This window comes from Nuphar pumila, chromosome 3 (genome assembly GCF_984573655.1).
Source record: "Nuphar pumila chromosome 3, dmNupPumi1.hap1.1, whole genome shotgun sequence".
NCBI lineage: Eukaryota > Viridiplantae > Streptophyta > Magnoliopsida > Nymphaeales > Nymphaeaceae > Nuphar > Nuphar pumila.
The window spans coordinates 35218492-35242690 of record NC_143251.1 but is presented as its reverse complement, the minus strand read 5'-3'; the positions used below and the strand labels follow the sequence as shown (position 1 = coordinate 35242690).

Below are 24199 nucleotides of genomic sequence, written 5' to 3'. Positions count from 1 at the left end.
CGTGGCTCCGTCCCTGCAAGTGGGTCATACACGCGAAGCCGCTCATCTGTCCTTTGTGGCGGATCGGGTGGCACGATGGGCCCAATCGGGTCCTGCCCTGCATCAATATATATATATATACAAAATACAAATGGCATATACCCGATACATTTTAACAAACTTCTACTATTCATGTTAACTTTTTAAACTTTTTTTAAACTGTTGTTTTTACTTGATATTTCTTTAAGTTTATGCATAAATGCCCCAGTGGGACAAGTACCAAAATCTGAAACATTGGCATAGGATGGAGTATCAACCTTAAAAGACAGGAACTCCACAGGCCCATGAAGCTATTCATATCACAAATTTGAAATTTAGATATATCATTAGTAGAGCTAGTATAAAGTATCTGTGGAACTAATTATCAATACATGATGCCAATATTCCTTCATACATGTGTTGAAATAAACTATTGAAACCTGTATATCTGTCAGATTTTGTAGTAGATAATCAAATCATTATCAACCACAGATTTTTTTGCATATTAGTTTTAGATATTTTTTATTAATATAGATTAAATTCCATTTGGCAATTTATTTCTCAGATAGTTATCGGCATCATATAGGAAACTTCTTGTTGATGCAATAAAAGCTTGATAAGAGCACACAATTTTGTGGCTTTCTTTAGGAAAAGGATTTGTAATCACCATTGTCATGCATTTGTTCAAAATAAGAATTTGATTAATTGCTCATTTTTCCAAAACTTTGTGATCTACACAAGTGTTTCAAGGATGAAATCATAGACATTTAGTTTACAGTTGAAGTTTGTGTCATGTGTGATTGGGACATTAGAGTCATTATAATGCTTGTTTGTTGTTTACAGATTCAACCATTTGAGCCATTTGGGATTCTTGGATTAAAGCCTGGAAGCACAGATGCTGAGATAAAGAAGGCATACAGGAAACTTTCTATTCAGTATCATCCTGATAAAAATCCAGATCCAGGTAAGGTGTTATTATTACATTTCACTTTCCCTTATGAGGTGGTCAACCAGATCTTTTTGTGTATTGTTTTGTAGTTGGATATTTTTGCTAGGCTGGAACCTTTTTCCTTTAGCTTGATCTGTTTGACAGATGCATGTCTTCATTATTTTCAGAGGCTCACAAATATTTTGTTGAGTTTATATCCAAGGCATATCAGGCACTGACTGATCCAGTGTCCCGAGAGAACTTTGAGAAATATGGTCACCCAGATGGCAGACAGGTTCTACTGTTAACTAATTTAAGATCAAGGTATCATATTTCTGTAAGTATTACTTTCTGAAACTGATCCTAACAATTCTCGATTGTATGCAGGGGCTTCAAATGGGAATAGCACTCCCTCAGTTTTTATTAAGTATTGATGGAACATCAGGTGGAATACTTTTGCTTGGGATTGTTGGAGTCTGCATTCTGTTGCCTTTGATCATAGCTGTCATATATCTATCAAGATCATCCAAATACACTGGAAACTATGTCATGCACCAAACGTTATACGCTTATTATCACTTCATGAAACCTTCTCTGGCACCAAGGTACCAAATATTTAGCATTTCATTTCCCTGCACCCCTGCCTTTTCTTCTGTCTATATTGCTGCCATTTTGATATAGGTCTATTAGGTTCATCCAGTTGATATTTTGCATGTCATCTAATTCATGTATTATGCATAAGAAATCTTTAACAGTTTAACTTCTTCCAAAGTTCAAGTCTTATGGTTAAGTCTATTACCTGAATGTTCTTCGAACGAGTAGGCTCAAGCCAGCTGACGAGTCCTTGGTCCTCTGCAAGACGATCCTCATAGGCTGGATTTTGCAACCAACACGAGTTCTCATTTTCCATCCTTGTTTCGTTGATTGAGTTTGTATTGAGGCATTGAAATATCATTGATGTCATCCCAAAACTTTATGTATTGTATATATGGGACTATAATCCCGTTTCAGACTGAGTAGTTTGATGCGTTTAACTTGATTCCTGCGTTAGGAAATATACCTGAGGAAGATGCGGGGACCATAAGAAGTATGGATAGTTTGAGACGGATCATGCTGCAAAACTGTTACTAAAACCAACAAGATAGTTGCCGTATCATGACAAGAAAAGGGAGGTGTTGATGTTAATAAGCTGACTTCATCTAAAACTGATTGCTGACATCAGTAAGAATTAATGAGAAGTGGTGATTAAAAGAGGCCAGGTAAGAAAAGATGATGTGGGAAGAAGAAATTAAAAGATGAGGAAGAAATGGAGGAAAGATAAAAGAACAATAAAGAAGATATGAAGACTATAGAATTAAGAGGAAGCTTTGGAAAATAATATTAAAGGAAACAAGGGCAATGGTGTGACCAATGTGGAAGTTATTTAAAACGAGGAAAGGAAGAAAGGATGGATTGATCAAGATGGATAATAAAGGAAAACAAGAAAATTAAGAGTGAAAGGATGTAACTAATGACGTAGAGTGAAGAATCTTCTAATCAAAATATGATTTTCAAGTACCAAATACTCTGATACCATGTAATTCACTGACCTTATGAATGAACCTCCATTCCATAGAAAGAAATTATCTACTCCAATAGTGTAATTTATTTTTTAGCTCAACTAACAATGTTTTGCTATAGCTGAATCCTTTTATGTTTTTATTTTTTTGCACTTTTTTGTACTTGGCATGCTAACTTTGTTCTTTTCTTTTTATCTGTTTGTGCTTGTGTTTATATATATTTATTTATATATATATTTATTTATAGGGAAAATATTGACTACCCTGAGTGTACCATGCATTCTAGTAGAAAGTAGAAATAGCCCATCCCTTCACATTTTTGTGACTTTTTACGGATCATGTCCTGTGGATATGATATATATGGTTTGTTTAGTGAAAAACATGCTTCGATCGTCAGATTACATTGTATAAGCAGAACTTTTGAGTGCTGAAAAATTCAACGGTCCACAATGCACCAAACTTTGATGGTTTGGTAAAGTTATATTTATATGTTGAAAACACTCAGTCCAAAGTGCTTTGCCTAATAAATGGACCATACTGAATGAATTTCTGGTGGAGTTATGTTCATCAAATAAAGCTCACATCTATGAGATTTTGCTAGACAGTACGGTACTCTAAAGCGAAGCCAATGTTTCCCATTATATATATATATATATATATAGGAAAGGGGGACTGTGCAACCAAAGGAAGGTGCAAAATCTGTGACCAATGATGATCGGGCAGTGTTCTTTCTCTAACGGTTGAGTTTTTCGTCGATTGAACTCTATATATTGAGTTTTTATCATTTATTTAGTAACATATTTTAGATTATGAATTTTTGATATTTCGATGCATTTTTTGAAGTGCTAAAATTCGATGTCCCACAATACTTTGTATTATAAAGTTTTAACGTTCGCTACTTGAGATTCAAAAACATGGATTTTCACGTTCTCTACTGGACCACTCATTCTTCATTTTTAGAAGTTAGAATGTGACCACCCTACTGTTAATATATGTTGACGATATTGTCATCACAGGAAACTCTGAAGCTCACATTAAAGAAGTCAAAAACTTGTTGGGCCAGAGGTTCAAAATGAAAGATCTTGGTGTCTTGCGCTACTTTCTTGGTGTAGAAGTTGACAGCCAGGCTCATGGTTTGACTCTCACTCAACACAAGTATACAGTAGATGTTCTTAGTAAGGCAGGCATGAAAGACTGCAAGCATCTAGGAACTCCAAGTGTGCTTCACCAAAAACTTAGCATTCATGATGAAGACCTGTATGAGGACCCCACCAGATATCGCAGTCTAATAGGGATGTTACAGTATCTCACATTCACTCGTCCTGATATTGTGTATTCAGTCAATCAAGTGTCTCAGTTTATGCATGCACCACGTACTGGACATATGGAAGCGGTTAAGAGGATCCTTCGATATCTGAAATGAACCATTGGGGACGGATTGATATATTCACCACAGTCATCTGGCAGCAAGGATGAGCATGAACTTACTGTATATTGTGATGCAGATTGGGCAGGAGACCCTGATGAACGGAGATCTACATCAGGATATTGTATCTTCATCGGTAGAAATTTAGTCTCTTGGAGTAGTAGAAAACAAAAGGTTGTCGCTAGATCCAGCACTGAGGCTGAGTATAGATCCATGGCTGCCGCTACTGCCGAAGCCACATGGATCAGGCATCTACTAACTGAAGTGGGAGAAAAGATATCTCACTCTATCTTACTGTGTGACAATCAAAGCGCTCTCAACATGTCATTCAATCCTGTACATCACAGTCGTGCTAAGCATATTGAGATCGACCAACATTTTGTGAGACAAAAGGTTGAAGAAAAAGAGATCGAGCCTGAGTTCGTCAATACTGAAAGACAAGTTGCAGACATATTTACAAAGGGTTTGACAAAAGATCGTTTTTGGATGCTTAAAGGCAAGTTCATGGTCCAAAACCATGATCAACTTGAGGGGGGGTGAAAAACTGTATTATGGACATTTAGACCCGGGTCCATTATGTCTGGATAGTTAGACCCGGGTCCATTGTATGTACAGGACCGAGTCTGTATGTTTTATTTTTTGGTCTTTCGGGTCTGGACATTACACCAGACCCGGACCCATACTGTTCATTTTACACTTATTAATATAATGTTTAGGTCACGATTTCACTATGGAAATCGTGACAGCCGCACCCCTGTTCTTCTATTTTTCTTCTTTCGCAGGTTACTCTCAAACTTACACCATTCACTCATATCAAGAACCTAGAAATCAAGGTTTTAAAACCCGTGACTCGGAACTCGACTCGTTCTTTATTGACTCGTGACTCGACGGGTGAACTCGGTGTCTCGGACCGGGTTTTGTTAACTTTTGATTTTAAAAGAAAAACATTATATAATTTGTCTGAAACCATGTTTTTGAGTAAACATAGTCTCCAAATGTCTGTAAGAATATAAAAACAACTACAAAGAGCTATAGAGGTTTGCTTGAATAATTGAATTTGATATCTATACAAGCACTTTGACTAATTCATGATTTGAATTTGAGGATTTGGTCACCATGAGTCCAGTCTGCTACTACCTAAGGTTCCTAAAATGACCAATCATATATGCTAGCTTGTTTTAAAAGTTTTAATTCCCTCTCTAACAAATCCATAAATGTAAAACAGGGATATATGTGCATATTGAAAGTTTACAGAATGCCCAATATCAACATAAATAAGCAATTTTCTCATGTATAAAACTATGCAGGAAATATATTAATGGCACAACTATAAAAAGACTACTAATATTTGAATATGTACAATGCTTGTTCACATAACAAATGGTGATGAAACCTAAATGTGACTTCCCATAGGCACAGTTGACCCGCCATATATAGTGAGAATCATTTCTTTAAAATATTTTGCTAGAATAAGTTGATAACACAGGGTGACCAGTAGTTCGAACAACATGGTGATTTTATTCTATGGATTTAAATGCTTTTTTATCTTTAAATGATTTTTATTTTCTTTTTTATATAAAATCTGGGGGTAACCCTTGTTAAAATATATGTACTTATATATTTCGAAACTGTAATTTGAAACTCAAAAAACAAATTTCAAACATCCCAAAACTCGCCCGAGTCAAGCCGAGTCAGGCCCGAGTTTTGGCAAACCGAGTTTGCCTTGCCGGGTTGACTCGCTGGAGGGGCGAGCCAAGCCCAGTCAGTCGGGTCAACGAGTTGACTCGGCGAGTTTTAAAACACTGCTAGAAATTTTAAAGAAGCTAAGGAAATGATAGAGTGGAGGGATGCCATGGACAACGAACTTAGAGCCCTCAACAAAGCCAAAACGTTGGTTTTTCAATGTCTTCCAAAAGGAAAGAAAACAATAGGATGTAGATGGGTTTTTAAAGTCAAAACCAAGAGTGATGGCACTCTCGAAAGATATAAAGCCCGTCTTGTCGCAAAAGGATATAGTCAAGAATACAACATCGATTACGAAGAAACCTTTGCTCCTGTTGCACGAATGGTTACTGTAAGGTGTTTGATCACCATTGCATCTATTAAAAAATGGAATATTTACCAAATGGATGTTAAAAATGCCTTTCTAAATGGGGACCTTAATGAAGAAGTCTACATGGATGCTCCTCCTGGTATGAACGTACCAAAGGGAAAAGTCCTTCGTTTGCAAAAAAACACTTTATGGTCTAAAACAAGCCCCTAAGGCTTGGTATGATCGATTTAATGATGTGATGGTTCAAAATGGTTTTACCTCATGCTACACTGACACTACTCTGTTCGTCAAAAAATCTGATGCAGGAATTGTGATTTTACTGTTGTATGTTGATGATATGTTGATAACAGGTAGTGAATAAAGGGCATCAGAAACATTAAAACTACTTTAAAAGAAATGTTTGAAATGTCAGACTTGGGGTATCTGACTTACTTTCTTGGTATCGAGGTAGCCTACTCTCATAGAGGCTATTTTTTGTCTCAAACTAAACTTGCTTGTGAGATTCTTGACAAATCAGGTATTACTGATGATAAAATCTTTGAGACCCCTGAAATTGTGGGATAAAAAATGAAGATCGATGATGGGAAACCTTTGGAGGATCCTACCCCCTACCGGCAACTTGTGGGATCTCTAATGTATCTTAGCATCACAAGGCCGGACATCTCTCATGCCGTGCATACTGCAAGCCAATTTCAGCATGCTCCTACATCCGTTCATATGAGTGTCGTTCTCCGAGTTGTCAGATACATAAAGGGAACTTTAAACAAGGGAGTTTTTCTTTCCTCATCTTCTGAGTTAAATTTAATTGCATATACTGACTCTGATTGGGGAGGTGACCCAAATAATCGTCACTCCACTACAGGCTTTTGCATTTTTTTAGGTGAATCTCTGATCTCATAGAGATGTAAGAAACAACAGAAGGTGTCTCTATCGTCCACCGAAGCAGAATATCGAGCCATGGCTTCTACAACTATGAAGATTGTCTGGATTCATCAGTTGCTGCAAGACATGAGAATTCCAATTCAAGAACCCACAAAGTTGTGTTGTGATAATAAAAATGCAATCTATATTGCTAAGAATAACACTTTTCATGAGCGGACAAAGCATATTGAGATGGACTGCCATTATATCAGAGAGGCATATCTACAAAAAGTCATCGATCTTCCTTATGTGACTTCCGAATATCAGTTGGCAGATTTCTTCACCAAAGCGCTTTGCTTTCCAAGATTCAACTTTCTCCTTAGCAAACTTTCGGTCATTGTGCCCTAAGTTTGAGGGAGGGTGTTAAAATGTGTCTCTCTTATGTAAATATTTACATATATATATAAAGAGAGATACATATACATATATACATGATGTATATATGTATATGTATCTATCTTTATATATATATATGTAAATATATATGTTTCCTTTTTTTCTTGTAAAACCCGCAAGAGTATTTTAGTCATTTCTCTTCCTTTTGCGCATATTCATAATTATGAATATGTTATAATATTTTTTGTATTTTTACTTTTCTTCTTTTTTCTTTTTTTCTCTTCATTTTTTATTTCTTTCTTTTTGTTGACTCAAAATCAACTTGGAGGGGGCTCAACACTAGCTGTTGAGCCTCTCCAACGGTTAGAATTCTAACCGTTGGAGGGGCTCCAACAGCTAGTGGAGCCCCTCCAAGGCTCTTTTTATAAATAGGGGAGTTCCCCCCTTTGTAAAACTCACTTCTTGGAGCTTTTGTTCTCCATTCTTATCAATAAAATTCTTTATATTTTGTATGCCTTTGTGCATTTGAGTTTCTTTATTGTACCTTCGTGTACATTTGTTCTAAGTGTTCTTGTGCATTTGTGCACATTGGTGGTGTTGTGCTTATCGCACACTTTATCTCTTTTTTGAGATATTTTCACAGGCCCCTCATCCCACTTCAAAGTTCAAGCACAGGACACGGGCATCCTTGCCAAAGCAGGATGCAATTGTCACAGCCCTTGCCTCCTGGATTCACTCACGCGAATGAGTCCGTCCAGATGCCAGGGTGCTGCAATGCAAACATGCCCTTATTCTCATTTTGTCTTGCTTTAGTGTGTCATTGTCATTTTATTTTCCAAGAATGGTGTTTATACATCTCTTCTGTCTGCTTTGTTTTCAATTCCGATCGCCATTTTGCTGTTTGAATTTGAACTTTCTTCATTGATCTTGCAGTAAGGTAATGGAGGTCTTTATTAAGGCAGCAGAATACATGGAAATACCAGTTCATAGGAGCGACACTGAACCCCTTCAAAAGCTGTTTATGGTTGTTCGCAGTGAGCTGGGTTTAGACACTAAGAACATCAAGCAAGAGCAAGCCAAGTTTTGGAAGAGGCATCCAGCTTTAGTGAAGGTTTTGATTTTCTGTACCACCATTGGCTGCTTTTGGCATTCACACACCATTAGTTTTCATGGACCGATATAATTTTTCACATGCTCATTTAGTTTCCCCCCTCATGTTTCAGACAGAGCTACTGCTTCTGGCTCAGTTAACTCGGGAATCATCTTCCATTTCTTTATCACTGAAGGGTGATTTCAAGCATGTGATCGAACTTGCACCTCGCCTTCTTGAAGAATTAATGAAGGTGACTGATGTACTTACATTGAATGCATTACATGCTTGTGTTTATGGATGAAAAAAATGCCTACATAATTTTAAACTGCTGTTTTGTGTGTGCGTGCGTGAGTATTGGCACATGTGTGTGTAGTTTAATATATGATCATGCAATTAGAACTATGCTAGCTAGTGGGAAATCATAGGTGAAAGCTTTATTTGTTCAATTTGAACTACAGATGCATTCAACATGGTTTGCTCAGTATGAAACACATTTTTGGGTTGGGTAGTTTGGTGATCAAACCCTTACTTTTCAATCATGAAATTCCGACATTGTGTGAGTCCATCATTTGAAAACCTGTTTACATATCACAATCTTGCAATCCAGAACATGTTTTTTGCTAAACAAGCTATGTAAATCATATCTATAGGACTTTATCCACAAAGCATTTACCAAAAAAGGAAAACTTGTGGGATCTACAAGATAGTACAGTACTAATGACATGATGAAATATTAATCAGTATGTGTGTGCATGCGTGTGTGTGTTTGTGTTTCAATGAATTGATATCATGCGATCATTCATATCCATCTTTATCAGCCAGCACCCCTGTTTTCTTCCAACAAAGATGGATCATAGCATGAGCATGACCACGCCATGTCATCAATAAAAAGAAATGAACAACTCCCTTAGTGGATCAAAGCTCTCAAATATCAAATTTCTGTTCAAACACTTATTTAAGGATAAATCGTAGTTTATGCATGAATTGTCACCACTCTGGGCTTGTACTTTCATAGTTATTTCATATTTGTATAATTATAAGAATGCCCATGGTGCTGACACTTTAATGCATGAAACCCTATGTCACATGGGTGCGGGCGCGGGTGCGGGTGCGGGTGCGGGGATTCGGCACTTCCAAAAAACCCGGGTGCGGGGGTGCGGCAGGGGCAAAAATGTAATAAGTAATATATATATATATATATAAAGGGGGTTGGGGAATAGGCGGGGTTTTTTTTTAAAAAGGGGGTTGGGGAATAGGCGGGTTTTTTTTTTTAAACTTTGCAGCTGTCAGGCAGCTGCTGTCAGCAGCTGTGCTGACAGTTGCTGTCAGCAGCTGTGCGTGAAAACTGAAAAACTTACTTTATGCTAGTCTGTCAGCAGCTGACAGACTAGCATAAAGTTTTTTAAAAAAAAATTCGAAGCCCATTTGGGCAATTTTTTTTTTTAAAAATGGACATTAATGATCCTGGGTGCGGTCAACGCACCCAGGATCGAGTTGACCGCACCCGGTGCGGCACCCGCACCCGGTGCGGCACCCGCACCCGCGTCGAGTCGCGTCGACGCGGGTGCGGCACCCTCCTAGCCGAATCCCTGTGACATAGATGAAACCACATATCTTTTTTATTTTCGTTAGGGGCATAAGTTTGTACTGAAAGTGTTGGCATTCATGAGAGATCGTAGGCATTGGAAGCTCTTACACACACACACACACTAGTCAGGCAACCAGTCCAAGGGATAGGTTAAGAGCAAAATGGGAACAGAGAAAAAAAATGAAGAAATATGTATAATTTATTTTTGGTTTCTTCTGATTATCAACTTCTTTTTCTGAATGTAATACCCGTGAATTTTATTAGATAAATAAACTTGAAATTTAGGTTGTTAAGCTGGTACGAGATTATTTTTATTGTTTTAATTGTTTATTCGTAACTGGATCTCGGATATCCTATTTGGATCTTTAATGTTGGATCCCTAATATCCTGTTCAAAACTCCGATATTCCATTTAGATTTTAGATATTGGATCACGAACCTTAAATTGGATCCTCAGAGTAGATCAAATTTTTTTAATGAGAAAATTTCTATATTGGACCTACAACACTTTAGTAGGAATGGGTATAGCTTAAGGCGATATTCGGATCCACAATATTGCATTTGGATCTTCGACATCGGAACTTCAATATTAATCTGGATCCTTGTATCGAAACCGTAAGGATCAATATACATTTAGTGGGATCCATAATAATTCATTTGGATCCATAGTTCTGTGATCATTGCAAAATTTTTCTTCTTGTATTCTTCTCTTCCTTCTCTTTTCCTTTCTAACCTCTATCTCTCTTTTGAAGGGGAAATAAAAGATAGAAAAGAAGAGAGAGAAGAAAGGAAAGAAGAGAAGATGAACACTTTTGCAAAGGTCTCACTTGACCTCAAATTTGAAAATATTTTGAAATTACTCATCTCCGTTTTGAAAATTCGCGGGAAAATGAAGAGACGGGATTCGCTCGTCGGTACGAGGTTCGACCGTTCCTAGCGCCTTTACCAGGAGTAATCGAACCAAGGATCGATTTTATGCCTTTTGCTTTGCCTAAATATCATCTAAGAATTTATTCTAAGTTTAAATGCACAAAGAATCATGCTTGTGCAATGCAAATGCCGAAATATATGCTTTTGAGAAAACAGTTTAGAAATTTGGGATTTTCCAAGTGATTTTAAAATAAATTTGATAATGGAGTGAAGAAATGATTAAAAAAGGCTTGAAATTGGTTTGAAAAAGTTAGATTTTGAATCTAACTTAGAATTGGAAATAGATTTGGAAGAAGAGACTTGAAATTCCAAGTCTTGGAATAATCAGAATTTGGAAAGATAAGCCTTTAGATGAAGAAAAAAGGAATTTAGAATTGGAATTTTGAAATGAGAATGAATTTTCAAAGTCAGAAGGGACTTTGAATTTGGATCAATTTTCAAGAATCGATTTTGAAAAAGGAAAATTTGAATTCAGAACATAAAACAAGAATTGATTTTGAGTTTAGATTTGAGAAATAGATTTGAAATTGGCTTTGGAAATAAGAATTGGAAATGGAACTGGATTGTAAATTTGGAATAGAATTTTGATTTGAAATCTAGAATCCTAGATGGATTTGAATCCGAAATATGAATCCTAAATGGTATTGGATCCGAAGTCTGGAATCCAAAATGGAGTTGAATCCGAAATATGGAATCCTAAATGAAATTGAATCCGAAGTCTGGAATCCAAAATGGAGTTGGATCCGAAGTCTGGAATCCTAAATGGAATTGGATCCGAAGTCTGGAACCAAAAATGGAATTGGATCCGAAGTCTGGAATCCAAAATGGAGTTGAATCCGAAATCTGGAATCCTAAATGGAATTGGATCCGAAGTCTGGAATCCAAAATGGAGTTGGATCCGAAGTCTGGAATCCTAAATGGAATTGGATTCGAAGTCTGGAATCCAAGATGGAGATTGGATTTGGAAATCTGAATCCAAGGTGGAACTTGGTTCTAAATCTAGAATCCAAGATGAAATTGAATTTTGAGAATCCAAATGAGACTTTGAAGATGGATCTGGGTTTTTGAAAACCCAGATTGAATTTAAAACTTAGGAAAAATCGAATTTTGAGATTCAGAATCAATCTCAAAACCTTTATTTTGAATTGAGAGTCAAGACTCAATCTGTAGATAGAACTTTGGAGATTTTAAAAAAAATAAAGGATGAGCTTGATTTAAAGCTTGAATCTTGAAAGATGAATCAAGAATTTCAAAGTTTAAATTGAACTTAGAAACTTGATCTGAAATGCTAATTTGAATTTTGAAATTGAATCCTGAAAATGAAAATGAAAATGAAAATGAATTTGAATTTTTCAAAGTTAAATTGAACTTTGAAATTTAATTTGGATTGAATTTGGAATATAGGAGTGAATTCAAAATTTTCAAAGTCAAATGGGACCTTGAAATTGAATTTTGAATTTCGAAAATAGAAAGATGAATTTGAAATAGAAATTGAAGATTGATTTGAGAAATGAAGAAGATATTTGAAAATATATCTTAAAAATCACTTGGATTTTGAAAATATGATATAATTCTATTCTAGATGATGAATGAATTAAAAGAATTTAAAATTGGATTTTGAAAGGCATATTTCATTCTTTAAATGAATTGAAATAAGATTGAAGATATAATACATTTCTGACTATGGTCATAAAATGTATTATAGAATAATCGTATTTAAATTCAAGTGAGGAATAAAATATATTTTGGTGCCTTTATAGAGTTTGAAAATGAAATTAACTCTCAATATATCCTGACTATAGCCTTTGATATATATTTTGAATTAATTTTAAGTTAAACTCTGATAAAGAAAAAAAAAATTAAAATCTGATAATTTTTTAAAAGGGATCCAGTGTGGATCCAATGTTATTCCATAAAAGATGAAAATCCTAAGTTTTGTTCACATCTTGACTATGACCATTGATGCAAATCATTAACTTAGGATTTAATCACCTTTTATTAGAATGATGCACGTGCCATTCGTGTTCCCATTTGTGAATTTTTGAAATAAAAGAGGAAAATGATATGAAAACAAGCAATTTCTACGATATAGGCATGCTCATACATTCTAATCTAGTGCTTGAAATGTAAAATTCTCATTATAGTCTAACTATTCCAAATGTGAGAATTGAAATTGAATTTACAATTTCTAAACTAATAAAGAAAATTGTCTTTTCCACATCTTTCCTGCAAAAAGACAAAGTTAGTATGAAGCAAAGTATGAAATGGGAGAAAAAACCAAGAGATTGCATGCGCATATGGTGTTCCCTCAACGTTGATGAGGGAGTATAGGAAGAGGTGAAAATATAAGATGAATGGAACAAATGAAGATATAGATATTAATGGGGCTGTGAAGATAGTGCAACAAATGACACATTGAAGCACAAATGATTTGCAACAATGTAAAGGGGTATGATGGAGTTGCTATGACATACATATGTTGTATAAATGCAAGTAAAGGTGGAGCTGGGATTTATATATTGATGCAGAAAATCGAAATGAATAATGAAGGGCTATATGTAGATGAAATGGAGATATGCTGTGCAATAGGGTATAAGCAGTAAAAGCATGGAAGTTGATGATAGCCTGTGTGAGTATGTAGAAATTGGAGTATGGGAGGTTGTGCCTGAGGTGTGGGACAATATAAATGTGGCTGTAAGTGAGAAACAAAGTGGTGAGGTGCTGTAGGAGATGTATAGTGAAAATGGATGGTGAACAATGTGTTTTGCAGAACAATGTGCGGGATACGAGGTGGAATTGTTTAGGTGATGCTGTTGTGCACCTGTGAATGGAGATGGTGTGGTGTAGTGACTGAGGTGAAGGTGCAAGATACAGCAGTGATGTGAATAGTGTTGGTTACTACTGTGGATGATGTTGGGGGCGTGGAAGTGTGTTGTAAAGATATATAGTATAGTCTAATATGCAGCTGATCCAAAACACTAAAAAAAACAGGGTTTAAAAGTTGAAAAGCCCCATGCATCATGCGAAGAGCAAGACGAAGTGCTAGCATATGAGCAAGGGAAGCAGACAATGTGTATTCAGCGACCTGTCCATCTTTGGATACCCTTTCCTTGCAATAAAGAGCCCATCTTCCCGATAGCGATGAAGTGGCGGCTGAACAGAAGAGTATCCTGCTTTGAGGGCCTGGATAACTGATAAAATCAGTTCAGTTATGACGGGCAAAATGCATTGTTTGCAGGCACCAACTCGTACGTATGCACACAAGTGTGCGGGTTAGGCCACACACCTGTGTTTAAGACAGATTGGGAGAGAAAAAAAAAAAAGAACACATAAAAGCCACGTCTACACTGAAGATAAATCTACTAAACCAAATTCATTCCGGATATTCTCTGTATCATATTTGCTGCAAACGATCACGCCAAATTGGATATGGAACTACAAAACCGAACTCCCTCTGGGTATCTTCTGTATCACGTTTGCTATAAAGATCAAGCCAAATTGGGAATAAAGCTGCGAAATCAAATTCATTCTGGATGTTTTCTGCTTTGGATGGGACCAGTCCACGGGTTAACTCAGGAAGGCCTCCATCTGAGGCATTCGTGGGCTAGGCTATATTGAGAAATGTCAACCCAGACAAAAAAAAAACTATAAAAGCAGCCTTACCTGTCTGTTCTTTGATTGGAATAACTACAAATCCTGAAGGCTGAGAGGTTTCCTTTCCTCGATAAAAACCAGAACTAGCTTACAATAGAATGTCTGAAAAGAATACAGGAGAAAACACTGGATGTACTTCAAGATCCCACCCACTCTCACAGGATGAAGTGTGGGTAGTGAGCCTGGATCAATTCACTGTCTGGCATGCTCACGGATATAATGACATATTACAAGCATATCAGACGATATGCTGTGACATATAATGTAAATGAACGAATGAAAGAGCAGGAAATCTAAATAAAATGAAAACAATAAATTAAACTAAACGGAACATTGGATGCGTGAAAATGCCATGAATCGAGACACTGTTGAAATGAGGGGGATGAGCTCTTTTTTTTTTTGATTAGTTGAAGCAAATGCAATAACGAACCGGGATTTATCCCTTTGCCTTTTGGACAACAGAATGTTACCCTGTCTATCACTTGTATAAAAAAAGGAAAAAAAGAAAAAAAGGAAAACTAAACCGGATAATGAAATGAAGCAATACAGCATGGTAAAACACAAAGGAAGAATGTGATGTAACAAATGAATTATTGGAAAGGAATGCAACTGATGCTACTACAATCAGCGTTTGCTGAATGAAAAGGTGACCAAGAGAGTCTCAGACATGAAACAATACGAAAATGATCACCCATACAGTGAACGAGATGTGCAACATGACCAAAATCAATGGATGAGACTATGTATTTCTGGTATGACGGAGCATAACACGTATTTATGGTAAAATCGCATGGACATTATCCCAGGGCATATAGATCGCTCAGATGGACAATCCATTTGGATCGCCTTTTTGAAGAAGCATAATCCCAGAAGGTAGGAATCGCAAAAGAGATTGATAACTTCAACTCGTAAATGAGCTAAATACATTTTTAGAAATTATGAATTGCAAGAATAAATTACAGAGATATCAGAGAGATGCGCAGTAAAAAAAAGGAAATCTAACGGAAAATTTGCAATTACAGAAGTAAGATATCGGAATATGAGGATTCCATTTGATATTGCATAATGTGCGTGAATCAATGCTTGCTATATGCAAAACTGATATCACGGTAGTGCTTTAATGGGAGTAGGAACAAAGGAAATCGAAAATCAGAGACGAGAAAGAGGTTCTTACCTTGTTTGCAGAGGATTTTGATCTCCTTTAAACAACGGTAGATGAGGCACTCTAAGAGATTGCTCTTCAGCTCTTGCAGGGAAAGCCTCAGAGAGAGGAAGGAGACGGTTCTGAAGCATTCCTTTAGGAGAGGGAAGCGTTCCAGGGGAGAAGGGAGGCAGAGAAGGCCGCTGGCTGCATGTTTCATGAATGTAATCGATGCTTAATGGATGCCCGATGGACGATGGATGCTAATCGCGGATGGCTTGCGAGAGGTGAAGGAAACAGATCTTGGCAGCGGTGAGGCAGAAGACCGATGAAGATCGATGTTGAAGAAGCGTGAGAGGAATGGGCAGGTGGAGAACGGATGCCCGACCCCTTCCCCTATGCCTCTTTTTATAGAGGGAGAAGGAAGAATCAGAAAGGGGAGGCCGTTGGAGATGAACGGGAGAGAAAGAAGAAGGTAGGCGAATGGTGGATCGATCAAGAGAGATGACGGTTGGAGATAGGCGGATGAGGGAAGAGCGATCGATCAAAGGGTGGATCGATCGATCGATCGATCGATCGATCGAGAGAGAGAGAGAGAGAGAGAGAGAGAGAGAGTGTAACACCCCAAATTTTAAACTTGAGAACCTTCTCGGAAAATCAGGCAAGAGACTAGAAATATCTCTTTCCTTCAGAGTTTGTGTATGAAATCAGCGGAAGATTTTTGTTTGATAAATCATGAGGCAAACTGACAACTTTGGGCATGTTAGCTAAAAGTACCAAAACTCACAAGATTCGGATATCCTAAGGAAAATCCGATACAAACCCATAGCGTCCAGGACGCGAGCTAAGAGCAGGAAGAAGAAGTCTTGAAACCATCTTGCAATCGCACCATCGCCCGTAGTGTACCTAATCATCACATGTACCCATAGAATGAGTTAGTTTCGCGAAAAACTAGTAGGTGCACAAGAGAGACTAACAGAAAACTGAAGTAAGTGTATTTAATTCAGCAGGTTACGCGGTTTAAAGCAGATATGCAGTTAAACAGGTAAGCAATACAACAAGGTAAGCAGTGCAAACGGGTAAGTAGTGCAAGCGAGTTAGCAGAAGTGCAAACACATAAGTAGTTCAAAGCAAGGAAACAGTGCAACTGACAAACGCAGCATACGATCCATTTGATTGTAAGCTGTGAACTACTACGCAACAAGCTTGTTCTCGTTCCTAGAACGGGGTCTCTGCATCTAATCACCATCAGGACATCGTTTGTCGCTCACTACTTCTAACAAACGCTTTGTCCTGAACAACCTTAATTTATTCTCATCTCTTAAAGTCTTACGCGGCTAACTGTCCCCGGTTATGACTCACTAAGGCGTCATACTTCCTCAGAAAAGCCCACCCTTCCGTAGAAGGTCCAAAACCTGATCACTAACTCAAATCACTATCGATCTGATTCTCACACCTGAGTCATGCATGTAATCATGCTAAAACAGAAAGCCGAAACTATGAATTCATAGTTGGCTATCACAAACAATCTCAGAAGATCGTCACAGCTCACCATAACTTTTTATGGTAAGCAAGAACACAAGATCCACGTCGGATCGTTCGATCCGAGAGATATACGACCGGACAAGGAATTACCATCCTAGAGGGTATACCTGATCTTGGACCCTACACTTCCTCACAGGAGTTCACCGTCTTCGTGGCTACCCGTTCGTGGACAGTGTACATCCTCACAGAGATCTCCCACTCTAGCCGGGTCACCTGATCTGGGAAATGTATAACCTCACAGTGAAACCTTTGGGAGACCGGTCCCTAACAAATGTTACATCCAATGAAAATCATTGTGATACACGCATCAACACAAATGACCGCTCTCAGGGTTGATATCCACTAATACAAACAACAAGATCAACGCCGGATCACCTGGTCTGGGAAATGTATAATCTAACAAGGAATTCCGCCCTAGATGGTATAGCTGGTCTTGGACCATACACTTCCTCACAGGAGTTCACCGCCTTTGCGGCTACCCGTTCGTGGATAGTGTACATCCTCACAGAGAATCTACCACTCTAGCCGGGTATCTGGTCTTGATCATACACGCCCTCGCAGATAATCCTTTGGAGATCAAGTGCTCGACAGACACCCCACTCAGTGATACATGCATCAATAATTGACTGCTCTGAACCATTGACCGCCTCGGGGTCGGTAGCCACAATATAGGCACAAACATGCATATCAGCAATATGCATCGTATCACTTCACATAGAAGCATATAATCCTACGCATCGTGTTATTGCCACAAGGAATATTGCAATCCTCAAATAGGCCCTCAAAGCATGTGTAAACGACAGATGAGAATGCGCAGATATGGCAATCCAGTTGATTCTATGGGCAAAGAGTAACTAACTCTACCCGTCAGTCAAACAAAACAACTAAATAAGATGAACACTCATAACAATGCTCGTAAAACATACAATTACCATAAAATGGCTCAGTCCATCAACAAGTAATTAAATTAATCGTTAGGCATAAACCATTGCATCACAAGCCATTCATAAGCAATCATACGGCAGCAGTTATATCACAATATGTAAGCAGCTTATAAGACAAGCGACCACATCAATCCTAGTTGCCACCAGTTCGTAGAGTATGAGTTGTATGCAATCACATCAATCATAAGAGATGCAAGCCAACAAGTGCTACGCTACAATAAGCACCAAACAGTTCGACCAAGGGATAAAACAGGTCACATGCTAATATGTAGCAACTGGCATAATGCTATTATTATAAGCATTTAACTAGTATGAGAAGCTCCTTATTACTTCGCAAAGAACTGCGTAAGCAGTTTAACCAACTAGAGTAACGCCTTGACAGACATGCACAGCTCAACGAGTAGCATACTAAACTACTGAGCAAACAAGCGAATTAGTAGTGTAAGCGAGTCAGTAGTGCAAACGAATCCGTACTGCAAGAGAAGCAGTAGTGTAAGCGAAGCTCACGACTTAACGACCAGTGTGAACAGACCTTATGTTTCGATAATTACGAACCTGCGGGTACGCGCAGGCAAAACGTAGAACCAACTGAGACTAGTTCGGGCGTCTGTTATTCTATGTATTTTCAATAACCCGAATAGCTAGTTGAGTTCGCTCCAAAGGAACGGCTTTAGCCGAGAGAGGATTCCCCAAAGGAGGTTGTGCCACGGACGCATCCAACTTCTGCAGAAGTGTTGAGCTAACTAATGTAGCCCCTTTCCCCTAACTCCAATGATTGGGGAGGCCGGATCGTTGCCCGTAGAGTGGTTGTTAACAACCTGTCCATTGGAGTTTGTACCGCTCTGTCCTTTCCCTTGACAGACACAAAGAAGCGAATAGGTACGTTAGGGGTTGCTTAACTAACGACCCATTCTATGCTGTGGTCTTTAAACCACTCGAGCATCTTGCCTGTGAAGGCGAATGTGAGGCCATTTATGTGATTACAACATTTTGCATTTAGCGTTGTTCGAGGTCGCACGACCGTCTCATCCGATCATCGCAGTACTAGACGTGTCGTGCACGACTACAAGTACTCTAGGATGAAGGGGGTATAACTCGTCAATAGAAGCCTCAACAGGAGTGTTTCACAAAGATGTAAAGTTTATCAACTTTACTTTATCTTTTGAAAGAGCAGTACCTCGTGCCAACATTATGCATGTGATTATCTCAAATCATATCCGTTATCGAGGTATCTACATGTCTCGCATGACTTGATACCGGCCTCGATAGACGGGATACGGGTTTCTCAACAGAACACCCGCTAAGAAGTTCGCTCGAACCCTCAATTCGGGATCACCCGAGATATGCCAAAAAGGGCGAGCGGAATCGGCCAGTCACATCCTTCCAAATGCTTCGATTTGGAGCAGTCTTTGATGCTTTTGCGCAACTCTCTAAAATCTCAAGTCGACTCTGCAGGACTGCGCACACGAAGAGCCAAGATCCTTGCGAGGTATCCCTCTCCTTAGACGAGGATGTGCCGCTCGCTCCCGACTGAACTCTTGTCGAAAGAGGGAGAGGGGTAAATGCCCCTTGCATCCTCCACGAGGATGCCTTTAAGGCATACGCAAAGATCAAGAACCTGCACGTCATCTGCAATAGCAAGGCAATACCAACACATATGCAAAAGCAAGAGCCTAGGCGCAAAGCGTGACGGCAAAGTAAAGGCGGTAAGCAGAAGTGCAACGCAAACCCTCGGCACAACGCGCAACGGCAAAGTAAAGACCGTAAACAGGAATGCAACACAGAACCTTTGCGCGATGCGCAACGACAAGGTAAAGGACAAGGATCGCGAAACCACGTCCTTGAGTTAAATGCGTACTTGTATAAATATATATAATATATATATGCATATATATTTATTTAATTGTCCTTTTTAGTTAATTGAACTCAATTCAATTGTTCAAGTCTTCTGTACAATCTTCCCCTACCTTTGGGAGTTGCAAGCTTGCTGGCGTCTGCGAGTGTAAGCGGTGGACGGCTTGGGTCGCGGAGCGCGATCAGGATCCGTCGCACGAGCTGCAAAAGTAACGATTTTAGCAAGTTACCACCAAAAATAGAAGGTCAGGGGCATTGTCGTCGTCCTGACGTAAAGAAAGCAGAGGCAGGGGCATTGTGCACATGCGCACCTGCTATAAGCGCAAAGAGCAGGGCAAGGCCACGAGCCCCTGCTGACATGCTGTCAGCAAACAACGTGGAGACAGGGTTGCGCCCCTGCCTTATGAAGTTACGAGGAAGGCCGAGGCGTCACCCTGCTTGCCAAAAGAGCAAAGAGACAGGGGATCAAGCCCCCACCCGTTAGCACAAAGGAGGAGGCAGGAGGGTTGGACCCTCCCCTGCGCGCCTAAATAGGGGAACCGAAAAAAGGGGCAGGGGCCGATGGCCCCTGCTAGAACAGAAAAAGGGGCAGGGGGCCATCGGCCGCTGCTAGCAAACTAAAAGGCAGGGGCCGATGGCCCCTACTGGAAAACTAAAAGGCAGGGGCCGATGGCCCCTGTTTGCACAACTAAAAGGGGCAAGGGCATCGGCCCCTACCAGAACAGCCAAAAGAGGCAGGTAAAAAGGGGCAGGGAGGAGGGGCTCGACCCCTCCTCTGTCGTAGCAAAGAGCAGGGAAGAGTGGCTCGGCCCCTCCCCTGCCGTACGGAAGCAGGGAGGAGGCTCAGCCCCCCCCCCCCCCTTCCCTCGCAAAAGGGGGGTCGCAGGGAGGTGGCTCAGCCCTCCCCTCCCTGCGTAACGAAGAAACGAAGGGGAAGGAATGAGAGAGAGAGAGAGACGAATGATAGAGGGGGAGGCGCGTACCTGGTGGTCGCCGGCAGCGGCGACGTCGGAGGGAGGTCATCGGCACCTCCGCAGCAGAGAGAGGGAAGGTGACACTGTCGCCAGCGAGGGTGGGCTCCGGAGGTCCTATCGCCGATGGCTACGAGGGACGAGAGGAGCAGTGATGGCCGACGCGTGGGGGAGGGGCTCGTCCCCTGTACCCTCCCCCTCTGCATGTTTTATTTATAAAACACGCAGGCGGTGGCCAGTGAGGCGGTGCCCGATGGCCTCCCCTTTTGGATCCGGGTCGGGTCCAAATCTGGATCCGACCCGGGTTCAACAATAAAAAAAAAATTCTGAGTTGTTACAGAGAGAGAGAGAGCTCATGATCGGGCAACGGAAAGCCGTTGCAAAATTTTCATTTTTTCAAAAAAACAAGGCTCTCGTAAAAACTTTTTCAAAAAGGGGGGTTTTAGAACTATTTTTTTGTAATTTCTTTATGTTTTGAATTTTTTGTTCTTTTACTTTGTATTTTCTGTATTTTTTGTTATTTTATAAAAAAAACTCTAAAACTATGGGTTTTTAAACTAATTTTGAGAAATTTAAGAATAAAAAGAAGTGTTTTATGAGAATTCGGGTTTAAACTTTTGAAATTTTCTCAGAAAACGGGTTTGGATCCAAAATTTGAGGAGATACTCGAGTTTTGGACCTCGAATCGAGAAACAGAGCCGTGGATCCAACTGGATGTCGGATGGACTGTCTGAGCCATTCAGAAATTATTTTGGTAATTTTTGTAGTTTTACTTTGAAAATTGGATAACGAGGCTCAGATTTGGGTTTGGATAATAGATCCGGATCCAAAATCGAGTCAGTTATAGAAAATGGATTTGATTCCAATAAATCCTAGAAATAAAGTGGAATTTGGAGTGAAAATGACTAAATTTACTCAGAAAATGGGGCCAGGGGCAAAAAGGGAATATTTACAAAATTTTGAAAAATTTGAGGTGTTCACAAGATCTAAATCAGAGTATGATCAAAACTTCGGATTCCTGAATCCGGATTTTATTAAAGGGATTTACGAAGTACAATGGATCCTGGATTCATAATAAGTTATGTCAAATTTTTTTAATGTAAATGGATCCATATTAACCTATGAAAGACCCACAAGATCGTATTGAAGAATAAACCAAATGTATTAAGAATATAATATTTTAAAGCTTGTAATAATTTGAATCTTCAGACGGATCCAATTTGCCCAACTGGGTGGATTCATTAAAGATTTGGGTCGCGGGTCTCGGTGGTGGCCAAACCAAAACCATACCCAATTGGGGTGTAATATATATATATATATAAATAAGATAGTAATAATAATACTAAGTATAAATAAATATATATAGATCCGTAGTTGGATCCGTATGGGTCCAAATATCGGACCCAAACCATCGATGGGCCGCAGATCCAAATCGTGGCTAGATCGTGGGTCGTGGATCTGGTTGATCCATGCCCCACACCTCACCGTGCGTTAAGTAAAAAAAAAAGGGGGAGAGGCCCTACCTGATAAAATGGGTGTTAGGGTTCTGAGAGAACCCTAACGCAGCCGATAGAGAAAAAAGGGGGAAGGTTTTGGGTGCGTAGCCGCCGGGCGAAGGGAGGAAGGTAATCGCCTCCTTCCGTTTCGGGGCCACCTTCCCTATTTACTCCCCTCCCACACCCCTCTTCCTCTCACGCTCTCTCTTTCCCTCTCATGCTCTCTGGCACTCTCGTTGTCTCGCCTCCCTCTCGGTTGTGCCCTCGCTCCCACTCCCGGTGACCTCCCCTCTGCAAACCCCAGTGAGCCAGACGCCCGCCTCTCCCTCGCTTCCTCCTGTTTGGCGCACCTCGACGATAGCCCGACGTCGGCCGATGCCGCCGACGACCTCGCACGACAGCCGACCTTGCCCTCTCTTCAAGGTTGCGGTGCGGTTGAGGCAGGCAGACCCTTCCACCTGCGGTAGCAGCCACCAAACGCCAAAAACAGGTAGGTTTTTACTGTGCTTTTCACATATGTATTTAGTTACTAGTATGTGTTGGATTTGTCGTGAATCCCAAATCGAAAATTTGGGATTAGGTTTGCCGAAAATCCCAAATCTTTGATTTGGGGATTTCGGAATTTTCGACAGTAGGATTGACAACGATTTTGTAGGGTCTATTGTGATTTTGTCGGGCATTTGTTCTAAAGATGTAATGGTTTGCAATACAATCCCTATGAGTGGACTAAAGCTGTGCAAAACCTTGGTTTTGTGTGGTTACTGATTATCGTAAAGGGGTTTTTGTATATACTGATTTTTGGAAATCCCAATTCTTTTAATCCTCTGCCCATTCTATTGGACCGTGCTGGACCTTGCATGATATATGATCAGGTGTGTGCCTGCTGAAATCTAAAGTAGTCAAGACCCTTTATGGTTATGGCTACATTCGACTTTCTTTTAATAGATCAGTTCATTAGAAAACAAAATGGGGATTTGTAGTTCTGTACTGTCTATACTGAATGGGTGTGTTATTTTTCTTTCCTGCAAATGTTATTTGTATCTTAATGATCCAAGCTATCTGGTCTTTTATTCATAACATCGATTACTCCATTTTTTTTGGGACTTGCATATTCTGTTGTTTCTAGTAGGCTGCAGTTCTGTGTTTTGTTTTAGCTGTTGTCGGTGAAGAGATGAATAATAATAACTTAGAAGTTATCATTATTATGCCTGAAATTGAAGACCTTCTGGGGTTGCTAATGCTCACCCTTATCAGATACTCTGATCTAATTGTTGGGTCTTAAAGTCTAAAACAATATGTTTTGCAACATTAGATTAGATCATGTAATATGTACATTATAGTCCACCCATCCAGTTAATATACAGCATGTTATGTTATTCCTTATAAGTAGAAATACCCCTGTATAATTGTAAAGAGTTGTTTAATTGTAAAGAGCATAATATACATTCTTTATATGGATGCCAGATAAAATTTAATTGGGGACCAGACTCAACATATGTCCAGATTGTCTGTTTTCCCAGGCCATACTGGATTTGTAAATATTGATGGTTTTCTCTTTTATTATCAAAATAAAAATGGTGCTGCAAAATCTGTCTTGAAGTCCGAAATAGGTGGATCATCTTTATCCCTTATATTTCTGCACTAATCACTTCACAGCGTCACAGTGGAATTTTAATATTCAATCTAGTTTTCTATGGTTTTACTGTCTAGCTTTTGCCTGTAAATACTCACCATTATGTAATT

At 39.4% G+C, this 24199-nt stretch overlaps 1 protein-coding gene across 1 annotated transcript in view; it reads left to right on the top strand.

Annotated features, from left to right (window-relative positions):
- The window catches only part of LOC149842561 (dnaJ protein ERDJ2-like), a 64889-nt gene that overhangs the window by 28017 nt on the left and 12673 nt on the right, over positions 1 to 24199 (top strand). Inside the window, exons 4-8 of the mRNA XM_089999285.1 lie at positions 862 to 982; positions 1135 to 1241; positions 1334 to 1551; positions 8175 to 8352; positions 8465 to 8584. Of these exons, the coding sequence (XP_089855411.1) occupies positions 862 to 982; positions 1135 to 1241; positions 1334 to 1551; positions 8175 to 8352; positions 8465 to 8584 (744 nt within the window). The remainder of the gene's footprint in view (positions 1 to 861; positions 983 to 1134; positions 1242 to 1333; positions 1552 to 8174; positions 8353 to 8464; positions 8585 to 24199) is intronic.